The sequence below is a fragment of the Phalacrocorax carbo genome, chromosome 1 (genome assembly GCF_963921805.1).
Source record: "Phalacrocorax carbo chromosome 1, bPhaCar2.1, whole genome shotgun sequence".
Lineage (NCBI taxonomy): Eukaryota > Metazoa > Chordata > Aves > Suliformes > Phalacrocoracidae > Phalacrocorax > Phalacrocorax carbo.
Window position 1 is genome coordinate 147,304,410 of NC_087513.1, and position 23,379 is coordinate 147,327,788.

A 23,379-nucleotide genomic window follows, 5' to 3' on the forward strand; every position below is an offset into this window, starting at 1 on the left:
CCCCCGCGCTCCCCACCCCACGGGCAGCTCCAACCACCCTTGCGCACCATTATTATTTCCAACAAGCGCCTGGCGATGCCGGCCGTGGCCGCCTAGCGCTGACCGCGCCGTCCCCGCAGGGGCAGGGGCAGGGGCAGGGGCAGGGTGGGCTGCCCGCAGCAGCCTGCCCGGCGGCCCGGCAGAGACCCCCACCCCGCCCCGCAGCCCCGCCGCGGACACGCGTGGGCCTCCCCGCCGGCCAGGCCCCGCGGCGTCGTTCGCGGTGGGGCGGGGGCGAGCGAGGGCAGCCCCCCCCCCGCCCCATCGTCCCCCCGCCCCATCGGGGCTGCTGTTGGGCGGCGGCGGTGGGGCCGGCCGGGCTGCCGGGGCCGGTCCTTTCGCCGTCCTCCCTCTCTCTTTTCTCTCCACGCGAGTTTACCCAGCAGTGCTTTGGTGCGGGCGCGTTTCCGCCGGCTTTTCCTGTTGGAGAAGGGAAGGGGGAGCTGTTTTCTCTCTCCCCGCTCGCAGTATATTTTGTATCCCTTTTCTCCTCCTCCTTCTCCTCCTCCTCCTCCTCCTCCCCGGCTATCTTTGTCTGGCTCGCAGCACCCCGCTCCAGCCCCGCGCCCCTGCCCCGCCGCCGCCGCCGGGACGCGCAGCCCCTGCCCGCCGGTGTCCGGCGCCGTTTCATGCGAGGGCAGCGCCGCGGGGAGGGCTCGGAGGCGGCGGGGGCTCCGCCGCGGCGCTGGGCGTGAGCCCCCTCCATGCGAGAGCGGGGCCGCGGCTGCCGCTGCCGGCTCCCGGCGTGAGCGCCGCCCCGGGCCGGGCCCGGCCGGGCCGAGCCGAGCCGAGCTGAGCCGGGCCGAGCCGTGCCATGCCCGGGCGCGGGGCGCACCGCGAGGCTGCCGGAGGCTGCCGGACCCGGCGCCGCTCCTGCCGCCGCCGCCGCGACATGGTGTGAGCCCGCTGCCGCCGGGGACCCACCGACCCACGCACCCACCCACGGACCAACCCACCGGCCGGCCAGGGCACCGCCGCCCGCCTCGGGGGGACCCAGCCCCGCACCGCTCCGCTCCGCGGGGAGACAGACGGACCGCAGCACCCCCTCTCCTTCATTCCTCCCTCCCTCCCTCCTTCCCTTCCTTCACCTCCCTCTCCCCCCTCCTCCTCCTCCCACCATCCATCTATCTATCCATCATCCCCCCCGCCAACCCCTCCCAATGCTGAAGAGTTTCAACCCGGCGGGGCTGGAGTGAAGAAGGGAAGGGCGGAAGGGAGGAGAGGAGCTCCGCGCAATTCACGGCCGCTTCGGGGAGGGGGCGGCGGCGGCGGCGGCCTCGCTATTATTTAACAGAGAAGAAAAATAAAAAGGAAAAAAAAAAAAAAAAAAAAAAAAGAGACGGGGAAAATGGCGAACGATTCTCCTGCAAAAAGTCTGGTGGACATCGACCTTTCCTCCCTGCGGGTGAGTGCCGGGGCCGGGGGCCGGGGCGGCGGGGCGGGGGCCGGCGCGCCCCTCGCCGGGGCGGGCGGGGGTGGGAGCGGCCGGGTCGGGGCCGGGGTCGGGGCCGGTGCCGGGGCTTGGGGGTCCGGCGGCTGCGTGGGGGGAGCCCCGCAGGGGCGGGCGGGCGCGGGGGGGGGAGCGCGGCCCTGGGCTGCTTTTCCTTTGTTTGCATGTATTGGCATGTGCGTGGAAAAACAGGGCGCAACAGCTGCACGACGCCAGCAGCCGGGCTCGCTCGCCGGGCTCTGCCAGCAGCCATCGCCTGACAAAAATGTAACCCCGCTTCTCTTCTTCCCCCCACCCCCCCCCGCCCCCTCTCACCCCCTTCCCCTCCCCACCCACCCCCCCCACCAGGACCCCGCTGGGATTTTTGAGCTGGTGGAAGTGGTTGGCAATGGCACGTACGGGCAAGTCTACAAGGTTTGTGGCAGAATTTCTTTTCCTTTTATCGTTGTCATTTTTCTAGAGGTGTCTCTGCGGGGCTGAGCAGACGGCTGATGGCGAGCCACCCACTGTGGCAAGCGGAACAGTTGGGGATGATAAAAATGTTGTCCTTGTCATTGTTGCTGCCCGTGACAAGTTTGTCAGCCTCTTGGCCTCTGCTTTTCCAGAGGGGCACAAATTACTCTCCCAAGTACCCATCCTGAAATGATGAAATAGTCCTTTATTGTCCTTATTCCCCTCTACCCACCCCCTTCACCCCCGAGAAATGACCAAACCGAATGGACGCTGTCCGAGTGTGTCTGGGCTATACAAATAAATCCACGGGCTTATGCAAAATTGCTGCTGGAAGTCCTTATGGAAGTTGCTGCAGTGACTTTAGACAAAGGCATTGGCCTTCTGTTAAAATTGTCACCCGGTTTCCGTGTTGGAAACCCTTCAAAGTGCAGAAGCTGTCGAGTCGGGGGTGAATGGTGCTGCATCCGATCCCGCTGTGCTGCGCTCTGCAATGATGGGGGGGCCAGGGTGACAACAAAAAGCGATCGAAGAAGGCAAGCTTATTTTGTGAAAATCAGAATTCCCAGAATAACCTGTTTGACAAGTGGGTGACTTTAAAAAATAGAAATCGGAGAGTGCCCATGTGGGTGTGAAGCTAGCCTACTTTTTTTTTTTCCTCCCCATTTCCAGTGTGCAGTCAGTGGAACGAACAAATCTCGAGATTGCATGACTTTGCAGTGAGTGCTACCTACCAGGATGACTAATTATTCACACAGTCTTAATACTTGGCTAAAGACGGAAGGCTCTAGCCTTATATTCTATAGAAATGCAAGGCATATTTGCAGAGGGAAGGAGAGATAACTGAAAGTAACCGAGTATGCCTAGCTGCTTGCGTTTTTTTTTTTTCTCTTTTTTTGCTTATAAACAAGGCAGTATAATTAGTGAGTTTCCCTGATGGCAAGGTACTGCTGCTTGGAGCTCCAGTAACTAAATAAAGCGCCTTGGTGCCTCTTCTGCAAATCGAACACATGTCAGTTTGTTTTGAGGGCGCGAACCTCAGCTTTCGCGATGGAGAAGTAGCCTGCGCAGCGTGCGAGTTGCGTTTTAAGACTAGAAGTGGAATAACCAGGCTGCTGCTGTTGGCAGAAAGCTGGAAAAAATGGTGTGGCTCAAAAGGCCAGGAGAGGGGGGAGATGAGTGAGGAGCTGCACTTTGACACCACTGTGACCGTTTAATTTTTTTCGGACAAATTAAATGACACCTTTTTTTTTTTTTCTGTAATCCTTCTGCTCCCAGAGCTTGCACCACCTGAACCCTTTTTACAAAAACAAAAAAAAAAAGTAGAGTGTGAATGTTTGACTTGAAACTCTCCTGTTAATTATTGCAATTTGGTGCGTTGTCTCTCAGCTTACTTGTTAATGCTTTGACTTAATGAGCAAAGTCCTTGGTGGTTTAAAAGTCTTGGCATTAGAAATTTTAAAGTTCATTTTCCTTAAGTATGCTAGAACGCTCCCAGAATAGTTAGCATTAGAAATGAAACTCAGCGCATGCATTTATTGACTTGGAAGAGTGAACGAACACCTGAGCTCTAAGGACATCGATGTCACTCTGATAACAGGGGGAGCAGCAGACGGTTTCTGTCAGGGCAGTAGTTTTAGTGCGCGTCTGATGAGATTTCCCTGCCCTTCCTTGCTGGTTAGACAACGGTGGCAATGTTTCCTCTTGCCTGGTAACAGAGGGCATGGTGGTTTGGGTGCCAAGAATAAAGGACATGGGTAAATACTGCTTTGCTGTAGAGCCTTTCAGACAGCAGTGGGTTGACAGGTGTGTAAGTTTGGATTTACACTACTGCTTCTTAGGTATTTGTCCACATTTGTGTACACAGTCTTAAAATGTGGACACCTAACAGGGTTTTATGTCAACAAAAGATACCAAAACAAAAAATTTCCTTGCTGTGGTTAAGCCTCGGCTTTCTTCTTAAAAGACTGCAGTTATGTAAAAAAAAAAATAATCAGTGCAATATCAGTGTGATAGTATTTAACTTTTCTCAGCCGCTCTTTTGTTTGGAAGAATGCTTCAGGGACACCCAAAGATGGAACGGTGTGTGTATGTTTTCAGGGCTTTCTGAGGAACTGCATAACCGAGGCGAGCACAGCGTAACCACGTTTTGCCTTGTTGCCTTCCACTTTCTTCCTGGCCAGCAACCCCTCCTTGAAATCCCTCTTCCCAAATGGCTTTATTTCCCTTTTAACCGGTCTGTCACCCCAAGGGACTGGTGGCAGGTACGTTGTCTTTGAAGAGCCGTGCCCCAAGATCTCTGGGGCAGCGCTAGTTTGATGTACTTCCACGTTTGTGTATCGGCATCAGCGATGATGTCACCAGGCTGCGGGGAGCGGGATTGGCTGGCTACCTGCCACTGCGGGGAGGACGGAGGGAGCGGGAGAGGGCATGACGTTATCTCTTTGTCTAGCTCATACACCCTGGCGATGATACCGAAGGTCGTTTGCCTTGCTGGGGAGTCTTCTCTCTAGCAGTGGGAAGGAGACTGCGCCGACCTGTTGAAAAGTAGAAAATAGTCCTGATTTTCTCCTCTTTGCCTTAGCTGAGCTTGCTGGAAATAGCTCAGATCTATCTAACTAGTGGTATTTCTGTAGGTAGTTCTACCGTAGCTATTTATTTAGCTATATATAGGTGTATAGATGTGTATAGACGTATATACATGCATGAAATATGAGGGCAGCCCTTGGTTGTTTGGTACCTACATGCAAGCGGAGTTACTCCCTGTAGCTGAGCAGTGTGGATCTTCCTGGGTTTTTATGCCATTAAATGTGTTGGCTTATGTGGAGTGTACTCTGGGCCTGGGACCTCGGCGATGAGATATTAAAAAATACGAAGTTTTCAGCCGCTCTGCTTAAAGTCTGTAGAGTTTACATTATTTTCATCTTCATAACCTCACTTACACCTCTCCTTACGATGTAAAGGAGCCTTGACTTTCAAGAAGAGCTTGTTACACAGAGGAGATTGGGGAAGAAATCGAGCCTGAGGTTTCCTGGGCCCTGGGCGCTGAAAAGAAAAGGGATGGTTTTGGGAAATCTTTGCCCAGCGCAGGGGAAGGGGTGGAGGCAGAGGGGTGGCTCGTCTGTCCTGGGGCAAAGCAGAGCTCCTCTGCTGGTCATCTGAAATCCTGGGGAATGACAGGCCAGCCTGGAAGTTGTTCGCCCTTTTGCAGTTAGTTAAAAATCGATGAGTGATGGCATGGAAGGAAGGGAGACGCTTTTGCAAGTTGCATCGCTTGTGAGTTAGAAAGCAAAGGGTTAAACCTTGCAAAGTAGAGGGAGCAGAATTCCCTCTGAGCTGAGGGCCGGGGAACCCACCCGAGTCTGTAGTTTTACACTTTTAAGGAGCCCCACGGCCTCTGCTGGGGTTTAGAGAGAAATTTCCCTTCAACAGGTTGGTATCAGCTGATGGGAGCCGAGAGGCATGTGCGGGCTTGTCCGCCGCAGCGCCCTGCCTGCCCGCAGCAGGCAGAGCTGGCAGGGGAGCACCCCTTCCTGGGGCGCAGCGCCCCAAAGCCCTCTTCTGAGCACCAGAGGAGCGATGTGCTACCTTTAAGGAGCGAGGTGGAGCAAGGAATGATGTGAACGGCACAGAACTCGGCAGAAAAATGGTGTTAGCCTGTAATTGTGCTTTTTTTGTGTGCATGCTGCTGTTGTGTGGGAAGGCTGCACCTCTGGTCTCCTTTCCTCCTGAAGCCAATCCTGCTTTATCAGAGCACTTCGCTGTAACTGGAAATTGTAGCCAGCTTACCAAACGATTAGCTGCCGTAAAGACCTTTTTTGATCTTTTGCAAAAAGTGGAGAAGCATTTTTAGCATTGCTGCGATTAGATTTTACTTTTTCACATCCAGTGATAAGCTAAATTTGAAGTTTGGCTCGCACAAAATGAAAAGACTCCCGAAATTTGCCTCGAGATAAGATTCAAACTGGGTGTTTGCTTCCCTTTTTTTTTCTTTTTTTTTTTGTTAATGCAAACCTGTGAACTAAAGGCATTAGTTAATATTTGGCACATTTTAAAACCTCTACCATCTGATCCTTCGTAGAGGCATAAGGCAGATTAACTTCGCTATTGAGACTGAGCTGTGTCAACTTGTTCCCTCACTTTCTCTTTGGGTTTTTTTTTGGGTGTGTGTGCGTGTGTGTTTAAAGACAGCTAACACTTTAAAATAGCTGTTGTGAGCGCGCTGTTACGTCTCACAGATAGACATCGTAATTCCCTCATAGCAGCAATGACTGGGGGGAAGGATGTTTTTGTGCGAGTGAGTTCTGAGAGCACACCAGAAAGATGAGAATTAGGGATGATACTCCTAATTGCCCTCAGCACAGGCTGGTGTGACTTTCTAAGAGCCTTGTAATAGTTAATTCATAGTGAAGGCTTCTTTTGTTGATTTATGTTGCAGCCTTCCAAAACTGCATGTAAATGATGTGTATTGTCTAACTGCTGGCTCATAAAAGGAAATGATGCAAGATGTGATCGTTTAAATGCTGATTTGAAAATAAATTAAAACTTGGATAAATGTTTTCCCACGCTAAGGATACTCTACTTTTGTCTTAAAGGACTTTCTATCTTACAAGGTGACTGTGTTGGGGGATAGGAAGAGGAGACAGTGCTTGGTATTCTCTACTAACTCAGCTGAATTTCCCCCCCCCGCCCCTTTCTTTCTCTCTCTGCTAAAGGGACATCATTGTGGATTCTAATGAGTTTGTTAAACATGAATACAATTCCAGTCTTATCGCTATAAAGACAAACTGTGCTGAGGATCAGTGAGGTCACTGGCTTTCAGGAACTGGTCCAGACCAGCTCTCTTAAGTATGAACTGTCCTTCTTCCCTTCCTCCTCTGATTTTTTGTGTATTACTTTGCAAAGGGAGAGTTTGCTGTTGGGGAAATCGGGAAGGACCAGGCAGCGGCTGAAATACTGTCATTTCTCTGGTTCTGTGGCTAGATGTAGCCCTTAGCGTTGTTTGCACCCCTGTGCCCCCCCATCCTCCCCCAAATTGGCTGAACTTTTGACCAGTTCTCCATCACCCAAATCCTTCTTAATTAAATATACAAAAGCTAGGCAGGTGGCCAGTGGGGATTACTGATATTTATTTTTATTAAAAAAAAAAAAAAAAAAGAGAAAAGAAAGCAACCTGCCAATTGTGGGTAACCACATGTCCCCTCTCGTTCTTCCTCCCCCAGTCCATCTGTCTGTTTGTAAAAATGTCTTCTTTTTGTATCTTGTCTTAAATCAAATTGCAGCCTCCTGAAGCAGGGACTCCTTATTCCTGGAATAATTAGAAGAGGGCCCGGCACTCTGGGACCCGGGTGTGTGCAGGGCTTCAAGGTGATGGATGTAAAAAAATACAGCCCAGAGTCTTATGCTGAGTCCTAGGTAATTTTTTTATCATTCTGTAGAAAGATTTTTTTAACTGATGGGGGTAAAAATTCAGTTGAAATCGTCTCATACTCTCATTGCTTTTTGTGTGCGCGTGCTCTCTCCTTGTTGGTAATGGTAGGGGTCATTTCCCCAGGCTTGCAAAGGTAGGTGGTTTTGCCCATGAAGGTCTCTGCACCTCGCTCCAGGCATTGGGAAGGTGAGCTTTATTCATAAGGACCTGGATAGGGATTTTTAGTAGTTTAGGGATGTTAAAGAAAGAAGGGGAGAAACCCAGAAACATACACCTTCCCTTTCCTTGCTTTATTTTCGCTCTCTCCTGGTAGTGGAATTTTTAGTGATGTATTATCAACTTCCAGGCACCAGGGCCTCGTTGGTAGTGTGCAGAGGAGCTTTTTTTGGCCTCTGTGATGATGGCAGGTCTGCGCCTCCCACCCTAGGGGATGATGTAGAGGAATGTCCCCAAAGGGAATCCAGCATTACAAGAGGTGTTCACTGTTTGCATTTCCCTGCCTTCAGCGTATACATTTTTTAGTATAAATTTTTGGACTAGAATGCCAGCTGACTTTTCTCATGTGGTCTAGTGTGTGTTTGTGTATACACATTGTGTTCTAGTCATCTTCTTTTCAAGTGGTACGTTCTGTTGCAAGTGTGATTTCAGCTGGGTAGGTTGTGTACCTACCTTCTCGAGATCTGTTTTCCTTGGAGGAAGGTGGTATTTTTGCTTTTCCCATTTTACATTTCTGACTGTACGCTCTGGCTCCGCCAGAAGTATTTCTCCCTGCCTTTGGATGACGTTGATGTTTAAGCTCAATAGCATTGACTTGCACAATGTGAGCTTGACTGTAGTCAAAAGTTACAGTAAGATCCTTATCTGCGGCGTTATTTTAGGTCCCAGTCCAACTCCCACTGGAGTTGGTGGAAAAAATTCAACTCGCTTGAACAAGAGGTGGATTTGGGAGGGGATCTCATAGCTTTGCTCAACAGTTTTCTTACCAAATATCTTACATTTGTAGCATTATGGGTCCCTGATTGTTTCTCAGGTTGGCGCAGGCTCCAGAAAAGGTACTGTCGGCTCTAAAATCAGGCAATTATGGCAAGGGGGTGGAAAAATCCCCACAACTGGGCATACTTCTTAGGAACCTTGAGGTAGCTTTGAATGTAGAGGACTTGGAGATTTTGACATTCCATCTCAGTATTACTTCCAAAGTGTATTTTCTGCCTCAGATGTGGTGTGAAGCACTTGCACAGAGGCACAAAGTATGACAGTGATTACAAACTGCAGAGTGCTGCCAAATGATCAGTACGCTGTTGTGAAGTTCATGACGCCTCCACCTAACCCTCGTTCCTGGTCCCCTGTCCTTTTCCGAGCAAAGCCTGATGTATCTCCTGGGTGGCCACAGGGCCCAGCAGTCCTAACTTCTGTGGTGTCTAGTTCAGTGTTAGAAAAAGGAGGGAGCAGCTTTCCACAAAAGAAGCGAATACAGACTGGAGACACAATAGTCCTGCAGGCAGAGCAGTTCCTTGTTCTGCCGGGCTTTGCCATCCTGCAACAGAATGAAATCTGCTGTTCTCAATGTCATGAATAACTACAACTTGACCTCAGTGATGGTGATTTTAATTTACTGCTGATTGGGAAACCTGTGAGAAACACCAATGTAGAAGGATGAAATCCTACAGACTGGGGAATGGGGATGCCCACCCGTACAGAGGACTGGTACTTCCAAAGCACGTAGGGATCAGGTGGGCATATGGGTGGAGTGGGCTTCTCCCACTTTATTTAGAAATTGGTGCTACTAACTCCTATCTCAAGTGCCCTGTGCAACTCACTGTAGGAGGCATGAAGGGTGTTGCCGCCTTCTTCCTGGGTTTTTCCCATCTCCTCCTGCTTGATCTTGCATCATACTGACAAACGAAGGACCAAATCTATAGGAAGATGTGGAGTTAGGGAGAGATAGTGGGACAGCTCAGAGAAAAGCAGCCTAGTAAAGGTGAATTTACAGAGGGAATCAGAGGGTGAAGAAGAAGCTGGTTTAAATGTTGAGAATGAATTAGTGCATGATTCATAGTTGTAGGAAACAAAAAGTAGTGTGGAGTCAGGGAAGTGCTTAATATAAGAAGAAGGGACAGCTTAATTGTCAGTAGAAATACATCAGCATATATAATTTATATAATATATATGTGTGTTTCTGTATTATGAAAGATACTAGCTTTTAGCCATGGCAGTTCACCAGTTTTCACCAGCCAGCCAGGCTTTGGGCTTATGCACACCAGAGGAAGGTATAGTGACACAAGCTTTTGTGCTGATTTCAGCATGGCCCGGGCTGACAAGACCTCCCTCAGCCCACCTAGCTGTGTTGTGACTTCGTGCCAGAATAAGTGATGTATTTTGGGGGAGATTGTTTTAACATTCTTGGCAAAACGCTTCTTTCCCACCGAAGCTGCGCCTCCTTGGGTTGCTCCGCCACTGTAACTGTCATTATCGCCATACAAACAGGACATTACAAGTGCCAACAGGCCCTGATCAGCCTGTCTAGTAATAAAACAGCTAATGTGGTAAAACTCCTAATGTGGATGCAGTTATACTGGTATTGTAGTGCTTATCTGGTATGTCTCCGTCACCTCCCTTTGGAGCTGTCGCATGGTGCGTTGATAAGAGCTGCTCTCTGTGCAGGGATCGCAGTGACTCATGGATCGGTACCTGAGGCTGAAGGAGCCACGTGGGCTGTAGGCACGTGCTTCCTGGAGCAAGGTGGCACTGCCCCTGGAGAAGGTCTGCTCTGGGCTGGGATCAGCAGCGTGGCTGCAGGGGCTGTTGGTGCTGTGCCGTGGCTGCTCGTCTGCTTCCTCCCCTGCCCCTGTGGGCCTGGAGTGCCCCATTAACTTCCTGGCTCTCGGGCTGCTGGTGAGGCCCACTTCCCAATCCTCTTCCTGCCAGCTTGGCTGGAGATGTCCTAAAAGATCCCTCTGGGCGCCTTGCATTTGCAGCTTTGGAGGTGCAGGCGCTGCCCCACTCCTTACCTGCCTCCAAAGCCTTTCTTTCTAGTGCTGCGCTCCACATGGAAATGCTGGTCCTCACATCCATCCATATCACTCATCTGCCTGGTCTTTGGCTCCTCACTCTGTGTTGTATTATCCCCAAAAGTGGCTTTTCTTTTTGGTCTGTATGTAGAGTTCCCCTTAGCTTCACTGCATGTTTTAAGGCTCTGAAAATGGGGCTGGTTTTAGGTTTGAATGTTTGAATTATCATCTTTGTGTGGTATCAGCCCATGGTACTGGCTTATTGGCTGTGGTTGCTGTATCTGGCAGCTTCACCAGAGGACAGAAGTGAAATGGAAGGACATTACTTAGGTAAAAGAATGACAGCAGCTTGAAATATTCGGTTGCACCAAATCTGAGTTTTATTAACTTTCTGAGGACTACCAAGGCAATAGCTTACTCCTGCTGGTTTACCTGAAAGCTGATGTACTTTGTTTGGGATTTTTGCATTTGGAACTGTTAAAAATTACTTGAAGTCTTAAAAACACTGCAGTCAATTGCAGTTAAGCTCTGGTAGTTTCAATTGCATCTTCCCAGGATTTTATGAGAGTAGCTTTAGGGGATGACAGTGGGCAAGAGTTCATGATTCTGATTTAAGCAGTAAGCTTAAACCAAAATAAACTTGTCTCAAAGACTGCTCCCTATACTTGGAGCTATCTAATGGTACTGGGTTGTTTTGTTTTCAGACCCAGGGAATAAAAACTTAAGGTCAATAAGCCTTAATCTGTTATAGTAAATTGTACAGTGCCTCACTTGGTTTTATGTATCTTAAAAACAGAGACCCCCCCCAACATCATTGCAATTCGTTATTTTTCTTAATTTTTGTGTTTCACAAGGAAAATTCTGTAGAATATTGAAAAGGAAGCACAAATGTGCCATCTTACAAGGCTGTCATCAAGAGGGAATATTTGTAGCTGAGTTATAAGCTCTTGCGGGTAGGGGTATGAAATGCTGACGGACCCTTAGCTGTAGTGCCTCTAGCATATGCTGTTGCAATAATCAAAATCATTCCTGGGGGAACTGGTGCAGCACTGTTTGCATATAACGATGAGGTATTTGCTGACTGGAAGCCCTAATTGAGTTTGCTTTGTGCTTCTCAAAAAAACTGATAGCACTCTATCTCCAGTTATCTTATGGTGGCCTGATAGGTGAAAAATGCATTTTGTAGTGAGAGCTGCAGATATGCCCATCGGGTCAGTAATTTACAGCTTGTTTCTATGCAGTGGGCTGGGATGGTGCTTTTGAAAGGTGCTTAACTAGATGGGCTGCCTACTGTCTAAATCTGAGATGTGTGCTCTAGGACTCACAGTGGCGAGAAATAGGACAGGGGAGTGGCCTCTGGAGGTAGCTACCCTAAGATGAGGTAAATTGCTCTCTACCCGAGTCTTTGTCTGTTAAATTTAATGGGTACTTAGGGTGAACATCTCAGTTGTGTGTCTTCTAGACGTCTAAGGTTGGACAGGTTGACCCCATTGTGTACCATGTGTGTAATAGCTCATACAGTCTGTCTTTGTGGGATATATATCAGGAGTAAAGTGGATGTGTGAAGATGAATGACATGTAGGACCCCTCTTGCCCATCACTGGGAGGGAAGCATCCCATTTTGTGAAAGACTCATAAATAAATCACCTGGTTTTGCATCTATATACCAAGAGGTGAATGTGCTTGCCCTCAGTTAGTATCTCCACACTCTTATATGAAGGCTGGGAACTTAGATATAGACAGGTTTACTTCTGCAGAACTTCTGAGGGATCTGGTTGAGAAGAACTATGTGTGAAAAGCAGTCAATGCCTTGTGCCTTCTCTCTGTGCCCCCAGCAATAAGCTCTGGGGTCTTTCCTGTTCAGCTAAATTCTACTTCTACAGAGAATGCATTTATTCTTGGTTACTGTTTTTCAGTAGAGAATTATAGAAATACAGAAATACTTTAACTCTTTTGATGATGTTGATAAGGGTTATAATTAAGTGCCTGACATTCAAGCTGTTTTTTTCAAAGCTGTGCTTCTCTGCAAGGAGGTATACTTTCCCATCAAACCTGTTTGGGTTTTTGTTATTTTTTTTTTTTCCCCCCAGCCACGTCGTCGTGTTGCTTCTCTGTAGCTATAAGCTCAGCTACTAGAATTCAATCTGGTTGTGAATCTAATTTTTAAATCTCAATCTGTTGTAAAGCCAAGTATATTTTGTCTAACTAACACTTGGGGTTTTTTTTGAGGCAATATACTTCATGTTCCTTCAGCAGCTACAGCGGACGTTCCTGAAGTACTTGAAGTTTCATATTCTGCACCATTTGTTAAACTGAATTATCGATTGCATGGTAATCTCCCGTATCAACACAGAAGGAAGTGGAGCTCTTGTGTGCTGCTTCTCTGATACCCAAGTTATCCACTGTGCTTTACTTTGGAGTGAGGACGTGGGAGGGAAGTACGGCAGGGAACTGATGTAATTTATTCCCAGCCACCCTGGAAATATGAGACAGAGGTATAATCCAAATCTCTAGATGCGAAGTTCTGTTCTTTAATCGAAAGAAATATTTTCTTTGCCTTAGTGATAGCTGGGATCAGTTTTCACGCTTACCCAAGCCAAAGAGAGGGAAGACTTTGCATGTTGACCCTCTGTTCTCTTAAGAGCCGCCCAGAGAAATGAGCTAAATGTCCTTGGGCAGCTGGGCAGGAGGATCTCATAGGGCGAGCCTCATGGTACCTCTGCTTGTTTGACTTGTGTTTGCGGTGGAATTGTTATGTGCTCTCTTGCAGTTAGTGAGGTTTCTGTGTTTAAATTAATTTTGCAGAAAGCCCTGAACTGAGTTGCTCATGTTTAACTGTTGTTGCTCTCTGTAACAGAGGTGGGGCAGGTATTAGGATATTTTACCACACCTAAATAGCAGTGTTAAATCCTTTAAAATTGGTATATTGATGTTTATGAGCAGATATCACATTACAGTGATAGCTTCAGGGGCCTTTTGCTGCCTATGAGAGCTCGTGGTTGATTTAGAAAGCAAATAAATAAAATTTTAAAGCTACCCTAACACAATCAAGCATGTTAAACCAAAAATGCAAGGTGATGCTATATCGTTAGTTTATCCTGCAATCTGCTGTTATTTTGGCAGATTAAGTTAATGATGCACTGTTGCAGGAGAAGAACAAAAGATGCAGTGATGAGAACTATGGGGATGTCTTAGATGTAAAGGACCTCCCTGATTTCATGGCAGGTGTTGTGTACACCAGCGCCGTACCTTGCACCTGATGTGCTCACCCAGGGATGGGCTTGGAGGAGTCCCTGTGCCGCAGGGGCTGGGGCTTTGGCAGAGCTGGCGCGCCTCCAGACTCCCTGAAATTGTCACCTTCGCCTGTGTTTCTGGTGTGGTCTTGCAGGGGAAGAAAGAATGTCAGCCTATTAATAGTGACGGTGCAGGCTTTCTCCTCTTCATCTGTTAAAAATCGCTGGAATGCTTTGAATAACGAATTACTGAAAAATCTTTTTTTTTTTTTTTTAATTCAAGTGTTTGAAGGGTGCGCTTCGTTCCTTCCTTTCCCCCACATGAAGCACAGTGAAATTCTCTGATCTGACTTGTCCTTGGGGACTATGGAGAACACTTTATGAAGCCCCCCCTGTGCGCTTTAGGTTTTGGCCAAGAGTTAAATTCTGGAGCGATGACAAATGAATATGGAGAAAATGTTTCAAGTCATGTGAAAGAAATGTTACTTGCTAAATAACTTGAGTGTTAAAAGAAGGGATGGGAAAAGCTTTTCTTAGTCTTTGTGGAAGTCTTATATGGCAAGGAATGAAAATCTTTAATATTGACCTAATTTTATTTGCATTTAAGATCAAAGAGCTCCTGTGAATGAGTTGCTTGTCTTATATGTCACTGGCTTTATGGTTTTCTGAATGGCTTGAGGCAGTAAATCAGTCCTGAGTAATGCTACCTTTCCTTAGGTTTCCTCTGAGGTAATGGAAGAGCGTTCTGGTTTCCTCTTTAGGAATAGAAACGTATGAGTTCTTGAGCAGACTTCTTTCCGGCTAAATTGCTGAGTTTGGAGGTGCCTCCTCAAGGACCGAGTATTGTGGCAGCACTTGCACTGGGCTTTGGGAAAGGAAGAGAGAAACAGGCAGTGAAACTGCTGTCGTTGACACCGCCGCTTGGGTTGCAGATCAAGTCCTTGCTGCGACCGGGGTTTGACTTTGGAGCGTCCTCTTCTGCTGCTGCTCCGCACCTCTTTGCTTTTTGATAACAAAGCGTGTAGTCAGCGTGTACTGTTGTTGTAAGGAAATATGTTTTGTATACACGTGGTGTGGTTGCACTGGGCTGTATGGGAAAGGGGAAGGTTTTATTTTGTGCTCCCCACCAGTAGGATTTCCTATTGCAGAAAGGAGAAGGGAAGGTTAAGCAGACAGCTGAAACACCTTGGGTGGTATCTGGTTACTTTATTCCAGCAGGGAGAGGGGTCCTGTTTGCTTACACAGTACAGAGCTGTGCTGAAAGCACCGCGTCTTGGAGATACCTCGACCCACTGGAGAATCTACAGACCCAGTAGCACCGCAATGTAGGTTTTAATCTTTCTCTGTAACTTGGATAGGAGGAGATGGGAAAAGGGAATGTGAACAGCATTTCAAATCTGAAAAAGGTGGCAGCAACTTACTTTACAGATCCTTGGGAGTTTGGAAACAAAGCCAGTAGCCTTGGGTGTTAGTGTCGCGTTACTGTTGATATCTGTTCGCCCTGCAGGATCAACATGCTTAGGAGAAGAGGAGATGAAACTCTTTTTGTGGGTGCCATCATCTGAACTGTTGGCTGATGTGAAACTGCACATGTACATGAAAACCCATTGAAGAGGGTGTGGGTGGTACAGTACCTCTGAGGTGGTGGTTTGGTCTGCCGAGCCTTGGCTGCTCGTGAGTCTGTGTCAGTGGTGCTGACTTGGCAGGGCCTCTTCTCACCTCCTCTGCTCAGAGCCGGTGCTCGTGAGAGAGAGAGGTGCCCAATAAACGGGGAATCTTGTAAAGCCCTTGCGTTGCTGAACTTTACCAAAACCTGGCTTTTTGTCAAGGTTAGCTGAAAAGTTGGGAGCGTGTTTTACTTCCAAGAACTTTTGGTTTAAAGCTCCATTAATTGTATGTCAGTTACCATATGTGTTATGATAATAACCAAGAGTGGAAAGGACTGGATTTATTTCGGTAAACATTTCACCTAGTAAAAATTTACTAGCTTGTCCACCTTCAAAGGCCATTCCTTTTTTCCTGTGCAGACTGTGCACCCCGCAGCAGCGTTTCCCTGAGAGCTGTGTTTATAACCTGACCTTGAGAGGCTGCTCTTCCCAAGAGGCAGACAGGGCTGCCCCAAGGATGCTCAGTCCCGAGTTTCCTTGCAGTGTGCAGTTTGGGTTCACCTCTGCTGCGCTGAATTCTGTGTGTTTCTTGTAACAGTGGCTATGGTCAGCTTTGAAGGATGATAAAAAAAAACACGCTGAAATGACTAGAGACTCGCGTCTGAATCACAACCGTCAGCAAAACCACCTAGTTTCAGGAACCATTCTGTGTGACGGTAGAAAAAGTCTTGTGAGTGCCTGAGCCAAGCTTCTCTTCAACAAATACATTATTTTATGATTTGAATGTTTTGAGGGAAATGTTCTGAATGTCTTTGCTGCCTTAGGCTGGCAGGAGTAATGTCCTTAACAGATTATGCAGACTGCCTGTATATTTATAATTTAAGAGGCATAAATGTCATTTGAGAGAAAAGGAAGTGCAGTGGAATAAGACATGGTAGAGGTAATCCTTCTTACTGCAGTGTTCAGGTATATATTTGTTTAGTTTAGATTATTTTTCTAAAGCTGGAGGTACTTTGGCAGTCCAGGATCAGGCCCCACCTGCTGAAGTCAGTGCAAGTAAACTGGGTATCAGCCTGGCTCTGCAGCTTGGGGTTAGAGCCACGGACAAAGGTTTGTACATTTTTTGGTTCTAGGCAATGTTCCTTTGTCAGACTTGGGAGAAAAAGTATTCTTTCTAGTAATACCACTTTTTGGAAGTGCCTTGTGTCTTAAACAACTTTGACTTACTCTTTAATCTTTTCTCGTAGAATGAGTTTTCTATTTTTGCCCTTTTTTTAGTGGTGGTACGTTTTTCTCTCTCTGTGGTTTGTTTTGCCCTTCTCGCTCTCTTCCCTCGTACTCATCTGATGTGGGTGAATTCCTCCTGCCGCTCTCCCTTCCTCTAAACTCTGCATTCATCATCCTTTTCATTTCTTCCTCTAGGCTTGTCTGTGGCTTTTTTTCTCTTTCTTTTTTTTTTTTTTGGGGGGGGGGGGAGGGGGGAATAAAAGTAACTAACAAATAGAAGGGATATGGTTAAGTCCATGTGACCTCTGGTATTGGCTGTAGTTCTGCCAAGGTGAGTGAGGTTTGTTTGTTTTTTCATTAATGTGTTTCTCCACATGCATTCTGTACCTTCTTTAGATCTTTTTTTGTGGTCTCTTTTTACCTTGGCTTTCCAAAGAAATGAGGCTCCATCCGTTTTACCCTGTCCTCAACACTTTTTTCAACCTCACGTCTGATTTCATCTATGTTTTGGTTTGGGGTATGGATCTAAAATCCTTACAAGTGTCATGAAAAATAGATGACTACATAGATGGGAGTGAGAGAGCCTGAATGCTCTTCTCCTACCCTCTGCGTCCCCATGAGGAAAGCCTATTAAAGTCCCTCTTTATTGGGCATTGGTAAGACCTGTGCCCAAGATGAAGGCTTCAACCTTACCTCTGCTTGCAGCACTGTTTGCCTGCGAGGTGGAGGTGGGGGGTCACAGTCGTTACCTGTCAGCTGAGCAAAAAAAGAGAAGGAAGTGGTCTCTGGTCTGTCTTTTGCTCCACTGGGGTGAGATGGCAGGTGGCTATCACAAAATTTATTTATTTTCTTTCCCCCTGTCTTTCGGACAAAACTGTGGTGCCATCTCCTGAAGTTAGGGGCTTCCCTGCTGGTGGAGGTGGCAGTCGGAGGAGCTCTGCGGGGATGCTCTCTGCCAGGGCTGCTCTCAGCCGGGATTGAAGGTGTGAGGTTTGTATATGCTAACTAAAGTGCATTGAAAGGCTTTGTCTAGACAAGGCACACTGCCCTTGACACATGCTAAGTCCATATAGTTAAAGCCACGGGTACTTAGTGTGTGCTAACCTCGGATGGTAAATCCAGGGCCAGACAAGCCCCCTGAGGAGGTGGTGGATGAGATGGGGATTTCTTTGCATTAGTCTTCGCTGCAACCTCAGCGAGTGCCTGCATGCAAAACTGCTAATAAACAGTTGTAAAGCGTGGATGCTTTTTCTCCTGTCGGCTCCTGTCTGAATAGGGGCTTTTTTTTGTGACACGTGCTTGTTTGCTCATGTTTTTCTTTTAAGGAAAGCAGTTAAACTAGGCAATAACCACCAGTAATTCAGTGCTCTGTTAAGCATGTAATAAACCAAGCCCCAGATCCCTCAGTCGTGAGCCATTAGAGACTGCTGCCCTTTGTTTCTTTTGGGGGAGGAGGGAAGAAATGGGGCGCAACCAGTTTACTTGGCGTGGGCAGGACAAAGGGGTGGCTGGACGGGGAGAGGCACAACGGTGCGGGGCTCCCAGGATGGGGATCGCCGTCCTTCCCAAAAACTGCAGGATCGAAACCTGGCTTTTGCTCTGTGCCTGTGATGGCGAACTGTCCTGGTGTCTGCTGCAAAGTTGTTTGAAAAAGGGATTACAGCTCCTTGTGGCTGGTGCTGGACAAAGCACCGGGTCTCTGCTCACCCTCCTGAGCAAAGTGGGCACCTCTACTTGACTGCAAGGCTTGCTATTGTTTTGTTGAGGTTTTTTTTTAATCCAGGTGTGGCCCAGCTGTGAGATAGGCAGTAGCTGATTCAGTTCTGCACCGTTTGTATCCATTGCCAAAATACAGCCTTCTACTCCATTACCAAATAGACTTTGTTGGGATTTTTTTTTTTCTTGTTTGGGACCAGTTTTTCTTACAAAGCTACTTGGTGCAAGTGTTGGTAGAGAACGGAAAGAAAGCTAAGTCTTTACCCAGTTTGTGGGTAAATATTTAGGACAGGTATTTCACTGAGTTCTGAGAAACTTATCTCTGAATTGCCCCTTTAAGCCTCAAACCCAGCCTCTGCAAATCAGTTTGCTCTTTTACAAAGAGAATGGCTTCATGCTATTTCTCTGCATGATTTTGCAAAATGCATTTCCAGAGGGGAGCTTTCTTACACATATGCAGAACAAATCTTAGCAAAACATTTCACTTTCTTCTTCTTCAGACTTATGAAAATGAACTCCATCATGACTTCTCAAAGTGTGGGTTTAAGCAAAAGCTCTCAAGGCATTTCAGTGCTGATTCTGATGCAGCTGTTAGGTTAAGGAATCTCTTCTTAAACTGGAGGTGGCTGTTGATTATATTCAGGCGAGGAAAAGGCAGTATTGAGCTGGATAAACTGTAGTTTAGCTGATACTTAATTTGAGGTTGGGTGTGGCAGGTAAAAAAACCACACTGTGAGAAAGATAAAAGGAGAAGGAATGGTTTAAAAATTTAACACAACTGATTTTTAACACTCTTCTCTAAAATTTTTTCCTTCTGCCACATGTTTTACCAGCAATACTATCAGGGAGAGCACCACCCCACTTTGACTCCTTGGTTTTAAACCATTGCAACACTTCTGGCTTTCCAAAATTTGGTGTGACTTCTAGATGCTCAGTGCAATTCACCGTAGGACATTTAGTATACATGAATTTTGTTTCCTGGTTCTTTAGGTATAAGGAGGTGCCTAGTGGCTCTGTAAATGCCAAATGGCGGTATTGAAGACTGTAAGTGTTAGGCAGCTGGTAGAGAGAGAGCGGGGAAATGGATGGGGGGAGAGCAGGTCGTCCCTGGGGGTCTGACCTCAGCATGTTGGCTTGCAGCTTCCACGTGGACCGCCACCACATCCTGTCTCTGGTTCTGTGGGTTAGCCTGTGCGATCGTCCCCCTGAGACTGTGTGGGCATCACGGCCTTATGAAATGGTTCGTTTGATTCCTTGGGATGATAATAACATTTGGTGGGGGAACTTTAGATGTGGAGTGGCTGACTGCCCTTTGAGCCTGGAGCTTAGTCACTTTTCTTTGCCAGTTGTGCTTCTGCTTCCTGAATGTGGCTGGGCTGTCGGCTCCCTGCGCAGGAGTGATGCTCTCCCCTTGGGAGCTTCCTGCCCCTCTGCTTTGATTCAGACCATACTGCCCAGGAACTGCTTCCCTGCCCTCCCCAGGCGCATGGTGGGTGGGAGAGCTGCGGGACGTGCCAGGCTTCTTATACTCAGAGTTTCCCAGCCTGCCAGGTTTACCAGGTCAAGTAAAATTAGTTATCTATTCAAATTTTTCCCACCTTATGGATGAATTGAGGCATGCGTGCGAGCGTCTGTGGCCTTACGCCATATTGTGAGCAGCGGGGGACGAAGAAGGAGCTGACGTACGTCTCTCCAGCATTATGCACGCTGCTTGCCGCTGTATCCTTATTCGGTTTTTCAGGTGCTGGATAACAATGCAGTGGTCTTTCTGGTAGTGGCAGGCAACAAATTATGAAGATCAAAACTCTCCCACTCAGATATCTGTGATTTTGAATATACTCACATAGTGTTTTCTCCAGGAAAACTACAATTGAATCTATTGCTCAAATGTTTTTTTTAAGATTCCGTCCTTCACCCCGCCTCTCCTGACTCCCTTGATCTGTAAGGAGGCGACAGTTGTGGAAGGATTGAGCCAAGTCTGTTTTTTTAGGTATTAGGAGGTACTTAGAGGAGTTTCTGCTGAGACCACCATCTGGACAGAGATTCATTTGGTGAGGAGCTGCTCTGATTCCAGGGGAAAACGGTTCAGGTGGGGTACTGAACAGTACGGTACTAGCAGGCTGAAAAGGCATAAGGGAAGGTTTAGGCTGCTATCTGGTTACTTTAGGACTGTGTGTTTCTTGAAGATTTAACTGGATGAAAAATACCGGGAAGTCTGGGCAAATGGGCAGATCTGTTTCTTAGAGGGATTGGTGCTGACCTCTGTAATGCACTGGGTAGGCAAAAGGCTCTAATCACTGTTAATTGCTCCTATATGGCAAATTCAATAATAATAATATAGGTGCCGGAATACTTGGGAAGCACTCACTTCCCTCCATTGATCTGGACCCCTCCCATACAGGAAAGCGGGTTACATTCTTGGGAAGAATTGATTTTGCAGCAGATTTCCAACTTGACCCCTTGAAGTGTTTGGATTGCTAGAACAAAGTCGGGAGAGAGATGCTCTTGTGTGGACATGGATCCTGTTTGTCGTGCTCTGCTGAATTTAACCTGTGTGTTTCATGCTCTCCATGCTGGCACTGACTGAAGATTAGAGCCAGGGTGGGGTGGACAACACACATGTCCCACTCTGGGGACATTGCACTGCTGGAGCTTCACATTGAGGCACCAGAAGGATTAAAGGGCATGCTTTGAAAAGATACTCCTTCATCTCAGTGATAAGCAGTCCTGAACAGGCGGAGGGAGAGGAGGTTACTGCCCCTTTTACCTGGGTTCTGTTTAAAGAAAGGCAGTTGTTTAGCTAAAATATACATCCACAGTTCATGTCTGTTTAAACTGAAATTACTGAGTAAAGAAAGGCATCCTGGGAACAGATTAAGCCATATGCTAGGAAAGGAGCACATTTCTCTCGAGCTCGGTTGACAGTGGCACGCTTAAGGGTTTTCTGTATTAAATATTTGATAAATCTGTAGTAGACTTGGCTTCTGTGTGGTTTTAATTTTGATTTTTTCCTGCCTGCAGGATTCTGAGATTTTTTCTTCATCTTCCCTTTTATTCTGCCCCACGCCCGCCGCCCCCACGATGGTCCTGTTTCATAGTGGAATGAGCACTTGGGCATAATCGGCCACAGTCACATCCCAGTGATGGGCAGAGTGATCCCTGTGGAGCTGGCCATAAGGCTACGTTTCCAACTCTGGGAGGTCCAGAAAGCTCTGGTCCTGAAATTTATTGCTTCAGAAATATTTGATTAACTTTATTGTATTAGCGTGAGGTTGGTTTTATTGATATATCATATACTTTATTAAAAATCTATTATTTAAAGTGCAAACATGGGTATTTGCTTCTAATGACCCCTTTCTTTCTCTGCCATTGGCAGCAATTTGCTGGAGTGTTGTTACAGTGCATCCAGGGATGGTAGCGTTGGGAGGCAGGGGTGCTAGGAGGGCATTTGCCCCTCCTATTTTCTTTGAGATACTTTATTTTACGTTATGTTATTTGATAACTGGTTAGAAAATATTTAGGTAGATTTTGTTCTGGGCTGGAGAAAAGCTGATTCTCCATGTGCATTTTAAAGCAGGGTTCCAGATCTTCCTCTCCCGTTGAGTTATATCTGGAGGCTGTCTGTGGGCTGTGAGCATGTAGGTGCCACTGGCCGCTGTGCCTGTTTGCTTTCTCCCTCCCAGCTCCCAGCTGAGCAAAGGTCGGACCTTTCACCTGCTCCTCGCTTTGCATTTCCAGCATTTGGATAAACTTGTCTTGCTGGGGAGCTACAGGCACAGGCAATTTCTGCTAAGCAGATATACCCACATTATCTCCCCATGCGATTTGTGTTAGGCAGTGCAGTGGTGTTCCCAAAACACTGAATGGAGAGGGAGGTCAAGGGGAAAAAAAAAACCACCCCAGCCATAAGCAGTTGCTTGTAGCTGTTTCAGATAGTCTATTCTTGCTGCTGCGTTATCACTCACGTGTCTTGGGTCGCAGACTCTGGACTGCAGAGGGGAAAAAAAAATCCACCACAGAGAGAGCTTGGTTTGCTTATTCACAGTGCAGGTATCTTTCCTAGCAAGAACACAAATCATTAAGGGAAAAGCACTGGTCTTATATAAGGAATTGCGATATTTTGTTGTGAGGAATCAACAAGTTCCCGTGCAAAGCAGAGCTGCTAAAAATACTTTAACCTGGTTAGGGGTGCAGGCCGGTGATCAAGTTGACTGTCTTTCCCCATTCCTCCTTATTTTGACCAGGTCTGCAGTTGTTTGTCTCTTGAGAGACCCTTCCGGAGATGTTTTCTGTGATTTACCACCCCCACAATGGTATCTTCTTGGTCTCTGAGTTTTGCATTCTCCATCCTTCGGAATATTCAGTACTTGGAAAATTAATCTTTCTTCAGTCTGTTCTCCATACGGTTGTAGGTATTTAAGAAATGCCGGAGACAGCTGAAACAGAAGACCTTCCAGACAAAAAACATAATACAAGGCACCTGAGTAGCTTGATCTTCTCCGGCTGCCTGCTAGCAATCTTCCTTTTCCCTCAGCCTTAGGGCTTCCATGAAGTCTCTCCCCTCCAGATTTGCCAAGCACTCAGCTGCGTGTTAATCACCAGTAATAAAAAGCATGCTTAAGACTAGACAAGTGTCTAAAGATACTGGTTAAGGCTAAACGTCTCCTCAGTCTCTGCAGCTCTTCCCAGTAGTGGCTGTGGATGGAGTGATTTGTACCCCTCAGATGCAGCTGAGTGGGCAGCTCACCTGTGGGCACTGGCTCGGCCATTTCCCTCTTCTGCCTCAGGCAAAGAGGGGTAATTGGGCAGATCCTCATTTCTCAGGAAGCATCAGGGAGGTTATGTATAGTTAGGTAGAGGATGTGTTTGCTGTGTGCAAAACACTGGTGAAACTCCTACTGAAGGGCTCTGGTTCACCCCGCTCCTTACTCTGAGACCAGATTTGTTTTAAGAGGACTCTGCTACTATGGACAACGATGGTAAAGATGCTCCCAGTGTGGCTACAGGTCCCAGGGGCACGGTCACTTAGCTAATTAGGCTATATCTGTGTCAGGGCTTACATTAGCCAGAAATGACCCTCTGGCTGACTGCAGGTTTAAATGCTTATTAAGCTGAGGTGGGAGAGCCTGATGGTGCTGTCTTCCTCCATCACCTGCCTCTGCCTTGGCTTGCCAGCACCATGGCGTTGCCCAACGCCGGTTTAACTCCTTGTCAATTC

At 47.3% G+C, this 23,379-nt stretch overlaps 1 protein-coding gene across 9 annotated transcripts in view; it reads left to right on the forward strand.

Annotated features, from left to right (window-relative positions):
- Positions 1–566: 566 nt before the first annotated feature.
- The window catches only part of MAP4K4 (mitogen-activated protein kinase kinase kinase kinase 4), a 164,607-nt gene continuing 141,794 nt past the window's right edge, over positions 567–23,379 (forward strand). For 2 of the 9 annotated variants that reach the window (XM_064439197.1, XM_064439187.1), the window contains exons 1-2: positions 570–1,444; positions 1,838–1,903. In XM_064439197.1, the coding sequence (XP_064295267.1) occupies positions 1,388–1,444; positions 1,838–1,903 (123 nt within the window). In that variant the 5' untranslated portion in view covers positions 570–1,387. Of the gene's footprint in view, positions 1,445–1,837; positions 1,904–23,379 lie in introns of all 9 variants that reach the window. The other 7 variants (XM_064439216.1, XM_064439232.1, XM_064439168.1 and 4 more) reach the window with 6 other exon arrangements.